General features: G+C 46.6%; 1 protein-coding gene across 1 annotated transcript in view; it reads right to left on the reverse strand.

Moving 5' to 3' along the window:
• FSTL4 (follistatin like 4) overlaps window positions 1-4,025 on the reverse strand; it is a 174,814-nt gene extending 170,789 nt beyond the window's left edge. Inside the window, exons 1-2 of the mRNA XM_067305058.1 lie at window positions 3,863-4,025; window positions 1,840-2,088 (exon numbers count right to left, since the gene is read on the reverse strand). Of these exons, the coding sequence (XP_067161159.1) occupies window positions 1,840-2,088; window positions 3,863-4,025 (412 nt within the window). The remainder of the gene's footprint in view (window positions 1-1,839; window positions 2,089-3,862) is intronic.
• Between the last annotated feature and the right edge of the window lie 1,975 nt (window positions 4,026-6,000).

The following is a 6,000-nucleotide window of genomic DNA, read 5'->3' on the forward strand; positions in this document are numbered from 1 at the left end:
CCTATCTCTTCAAATAGGCCCCTATTTCTTAAATAGGCTCCTCTGACATCGTGTACTCGCATCTGTTAGTAAATGAGAGCATGTGATGGATAGCTCTGTGTACAGTTAGACTCCTTAGGGGCTCAAGTGCCCAGTGAGCCGAAGATAATGGAATTATTTTCATATTTGATCACGTAAATGTCACTGGAGATGTTTGCAACAACCCACTCAAATCTTTCTGTACGTATAAGGAGTCATATTTGACAATGAGTTTTCAAGATATACTCTAGTGAGGCCTTTATAAGACCTCTTATTAGAACTAAAATAATTTGGGACTTCTCCCACTCTCTGGCATTATATCACACAGCTTTTGCTACTGCAACCTCACTTGATTTGTGACAGGATGGTACATGGCATTAAAAATGTTAAAGACATAGGACTCCATCCCTCTGGTCATTTGGACCAATGACAGTAATGGAATTTGCTACTATACCAGTAAAACAGCTAAACATGTATGCATCATCTTACTGGCAACCAGAATCGTCTTTAAAATTCTCACGACTTAATCACCGTAGTGCCTAAACACCTACCAGAGTCGGGCTCATTGTGCAAGGAGAGCTGCGATAACGGAATAAGAAACTACCCTTGCTCCAAGGAGCTCACGTCCATAGTCTCCTCCCCACGTTCGGTCACTGTGCACGCTCTTACCAACGTCACCGCGTCCTGAAACGGGCACGACGGAGCCACCAAACACACAGTGAGGTTTCACACGTCAGACGGAAACACCAGATTGGTCTTTGTAGGCCAGAGGAGCCTATAGGGCTGTGAGCTAAATGTCAGCACTATGCCAAGGAACCTGGCCTAGTAAAGGAATACCTGGGGGGGTTTTCGCACACACTGCATATACACTCTATTTAGCTATGAACTTCATCCAGAGATTATGCAACTTATTTTGCACTGTTTTTCCTGGAAGAACAAACATTTTGAAACAGCAGCATGTAAACTCTAATTCAGAGCACTGCTCCTTCTGTGGGAGTACTGAACTTCCAAAACCCCTATTTTACGCGTTCCATTTTTGCACAGACACATTTATGCAATGAACTGATTTGCTAGTTATTTGCTAAAGAAATACATCTTCAAGGCCTTCATCATTTGCCTGTCATCATTCTTACGTTCCCTCGGTACACTTCCACCCCTCTGACTTTGTCTCAATAGTTCTTCTCCTTTTGCTGTGTCATTTAAGTGGGTTGAAATGCAGTTATCAGGTGCAGTGCCCTTTAAAAAACGCTGACCCCGTGGAGCTGATGGTTCCCAAAATATTCACAGCATGTCCCACCCTATCATACCTCATCACATCTATCGTAAAGCCCCTTGCCAAAGCCTAGCATGCTCAGTGAAATGCACTGCTCAGCTGATACACGCTCAGTTTCCGCATTCAGTTTCAGGAGAGAATTATGATTTTGTTTCTCATTTGTGCAACAAACTTTTTGTAATACTGTGTACTTTTTTTTTTTTTTTAAACATCTTAGTCTTGTTTGAAGCCTCACCAAAGGAATTAGATCGTAAAACGTTATTACGCTAGAAATTGTAAGTACCGAATAGCACAACCAGAGTGCACGCAATGCATACAATGATGTTAATTATTTACCAGTACTCAGTTTGATTACATTTTGGGCGACGGTACTCAGATTTTAATGGCTGCATAAAGCATTGTGTTATGTTCTATGGAGTCCTAGAATAAATCATCTTTTAAAAATTTATCTCTTAGAAATAAAGCATACCATTCAGCCATTTATCAGGATTAAGGAAAGATGAATGATGGAAGTTCTGTAGAAGTATTTATTTTTAATGATGCCCTACCTTTGAAGAAACAGTCCTTGCTGTGGATAATGTAGATCTTCTTCCTCTGCAGACACGAGGCTCGATGCAGTTGACAGTGATTTTCATAAAATTTGCCATCAGATCCACACACCGGCATGTAGCTGGGCTTGCAGTCTTCTACACACCTGCACTCCGGCTGGCCGGTCTCCTTGTTAACCACGCACTTGCTCCCCCGGCCGCAGTACTTCTTTTCACACGATGCGTGCAGGCCATCCTGCCCATAAAGCACTGCAAAGAAGAGAAAACGTCAGCGTTCGCTCCTTTGCCTAACACAGCACACGCGTTTGTCACGGCAGCACGACGATCACAAGCTCCAAGATAACAGGACTGGGAGGCTAGAAGCACACTCCGTTGGAGAGCAGGACGGGACAAGTTGGAGAGGACCTTCACATCTGGGCTCACAAGCTCCAGCTCTGACTCAAACTATCGAAGCATGAAAAGAGTTTGACTGAAAAGCGATGGACATGGGACCTGGTGCTCTTTTAGTCCTTTGCAAAAGTAGACCCCAGAATAAAATCCAGAGAGAGTATTTCAGTGTCCAAAGTTTGGACATACGTTCAAAAAAGCAGTTTAGAAATCCTGCGCTCCTCTAGCTGCCAGCCCCCAAGGAGCTTCATTGCAGACTGCGACCTTCCCCGCGTACCTGCGTTCCCTCACTAGTGGCCAGAGGCAGAATATCCCCTCGGCTAAGAGTCGCACAGATTTCATCGTAGGTTAACGTAGACAATTGATGAGAGCTTTGGAAAAAAAATAACCCCCAAGATGGAGTAGCGCTGAAATCAACGCAATATGACGGGAGGAGGCATCTGGCTGTAAAAACGCCTATCAGAATCTACCCCCGTACTCTGAGGAGTGAGTGCAAAATATTTTTGTACTTCTTTTAAAAATTCATCGGCTATCATGTTCTGCACATTACTGCACTATCTATTGCTTGATGTTATTAAAAGGCAAAGGAAGTTGCCTTGACGCTGTAATATTTTCTGCTTCTGAAATTTCCTCACTTAAAGGCTTACAACAGAACATTATTGTAATTTATATGGGACAGGATACTTCCAAACAAGCCACCACTCAGAGCAATAATTAGCATTAAACTCAATGAAGAGAGTTTCAGGAAATTAGATTGTTCTACGTTAATTGGAGTATACAAAGTTGAGAATTACAAAGGGACGCTGCAAAAGGCGTAATTAAAGCACGAGTAAACATTTAGCAGCCTGCAGCACGCAGCCGCCCAGAAGCAGCGGTCGAGGGCTGGGCTGCGCTCGTGAGTCACTTTGGACCAGCCGCGCAGGGTCGAAGCCAGGCCCGATCGCCCATGTTTCCCACACGTAGCCTCGACTCTCGGCACCTGTTTGGTGTGCGCTAGCTGGATCCCTTTGGAAGAAAGCACAGCTCTAAATGCCCTCCAGCTCCTGATGGGACAAACCGCATGGTGGCCGTGTCACCACTGCATCCTCCAGGTGCGCCCAGGGCATTTTCCAAGCGGCAGAGCTGTTCAGCCAAGCAGACCAGAGCAAATTAATCCAAAGAAGCCCCTCCGCTAATCGCATGCAATGGAGAAGCGAGGAGCATCAGCACTAGCTACTTCAGTCTGTTGACCACTTTTTATGATGCTAAATTCCTGGCTAATGTAGACACAGCCTCTGCTTGCCCAACGTCTCATACCAATCCGAAGTGCACCAGTGCAGAAGCTGCATTTCATCTCCTAGTGACCAAGGGGTTAAATCACAAAAAACAAGCAAGAAATTCTGCATGTAACAAACTCCCATTTTTCTTGGTCCCAGTTAAGTCTTTGTTTTTATCACTGTAAATCTGAAAGGAAAAAAAAATCTGTTATTGGAGGATTAACTATTTGACTCAATAACTCATTAAAATTCCTCCAACTTTGCCAACCTGAGAAATATTGACTTTTTCCCGACTCGTAATAAACTAGAAGGTCAAAGTATCTCTGAGCAGCATCAAACATACAGTCCCTGGAAGGAGCATCTGAATATTCCTTAGGTACTTTTCTCATCGTTCCAGGGTTCCCGCAAAACATCCTCAAGAACGCAGATGCCGCAACCTCTCTGCCAGACCTCATCGCCAAGGTCACCTGCAATCACAGCGTGCCGCCCACCAGCCCAGCACGCCAGGGCACTGCTTGAGCGAGCCCTGTTGAGCACCGTCATCCTCCCAGAGCAGGACTTACACCCTTGCAGGGGCTCGGCTTGCTCAACCCAACGTGACGCACTAGGAGATGCTCCGGAGACTGCTCCTGAGGCTCAAGGTACTCAGCATCAAGCTCTGGGAGGTATCATTGGCTATAGAGATACGGAGCAGATGGAACTCAAGCAAAGCCCTTCCTGCGCTGTCTTGAGCGCCAAAAATTGACCACACGCAGTGACGCAGGTAGTGGTGCAGGACCCGACCCCGTGGCACGTCGCGGTCCGTAGGGCTATGCCGCACCATCGCATTTCTCTCCCCGAGCTCCCGCAGAGCGGCGGGCGCGAACCCCTCCAGCTGCCGCGGGGCCGCCCCGGGCGCCCTCCCCATGGGCCTTCTCCCCTCCTGCCCCTCACGGGCCGCTCCGATTCAGCGGGGCGGGTGGGACCAGGTGGCAGCGGCTCCTCGCTGCCCACCCAGCGACGCAAGGCGCCGGCAGGGGCAAAAATTCTCCTTGGACCCTTGAGTAGTTTTTTTTCCATTTTGATTTTTAATACAAACTCAACATTACTGCCAAAACATTACTTAAGAACCATTCCTATTGTTATGGAAATTTTACCTCTCTTAATGGTGCATCACAGACTTGGAAAACTGAGAGCTTATAGAAAAGACAAAATCCCCTGGCTGCTCTACGTCCATCCCATCCATCTACGTTCATCCACAGTAACCATGGAGAAGTCGTGGAAAGCCAGTCTGCCGCATGGGTTTTGTAGGTAGTCGGGTTTCTTCCACGCTCCCAGGTGGAGAAGTCCTGCCTAAGCCCTCAGCCGAGCGCGGGCAAGGTGGGCAGAGAGGACACCCCGTGCCTGACGCTGCAAGAGGAGATGGTGATGGCCAGGAGAGCGGCGCGGGCAGGAGGGGACCTCCCCGACAGCCCGGGGCCGCCGGCTTGGCCGGGTCCTGGCACAACTTCCGAGAGGGGCAGAGATGCCGGCAGGCAGCTCAGCACCACCAAGCAAGGCTGCTCTGGCCACTTTTTTGTCACATTATTAAAAGTGACTGAATTCCCCACTCCGACAAGCATTATTAAAAACAGAAATGGGAAAGGTAATCAAGTGAAACTAGCCTCTAACTGCTAGCAGTATTTATGAGCCCCACTGTACTGCATGAAAAAGATAGAATTTATTTAATTTATTAGTCGCAAAGAAAGTCATTTACAGAGGTTAAAAATTGATCACCTTGCAAAACAAGCCACTTTTCGACACTAATTAAGTTTGCTCAACATGGCTAGAGACTGACTTGCTATATTACATTAAAGTCGGCATGACGGAAGGAGGAAGCCCACTTGCGTACGCCCCTGCAAACACTTTGCTGCGCAGATCGGTGGCTGGCTGGCCCCTGCGAAACGTGGCGTTCCAGCCAGAAAGCCACCCACCCTCGGCACTGCCGGTAAAAGAAACCACTTTTGGAACCTGTATTTAAAAGTGGACATCTATCCACACATGCTCATATACGCATATATAAGACTTACCAGGCGCTTCCCAAGACACCTGACTTGCCACCACTTCACTTTTGCTGATAATAAGATGTTACAGCACGGGACCTTAAACCTTCCCTTACTAGCACATATTTAATATACATTTCTTGAATAACTCATGGCTTGGAGTAACAACAGTTCAGATGCATGAATACTGCACCTGGCTTCCGTTCAGCTAGCAAATGCCTACACACACTGTTACTGCAGCAATAAAAAAAAAGAAAGAAAGGAAACATAAAGCAAGAATTTCGTAATAATCTTCTCTACGAGTTTCTCAGTCTTTTTTCATTGCATGCCTATTACGAAAGTGGAGAGGCAGAAAAGCCACAGTAATTCACCTGGCATTAGGGGCATCGCAGCAGCACACATTCATTCTCAGTTACAAGCCCTCGGTGTTAGAATTTATTTATTTATATAAAGCAAAATCGGCCACTTATCCTGGAGAAAAATACAGACCGCAAGAC

Source organism: Apteryx mantelli, chromosome 14 (assembly GCF_036417845.1).
Source record: "Apteryx mantelli isolate bAptMan1 chromosome 14, bAptMan1.hap1, whole genome shotgun sequence".
Taxonomy (NCBI): Eukaryota; Metazoa; Chordata; class Aves; order Apterygiformes; family Apterygidae; genus Apteryx; species Apteryx mantelli.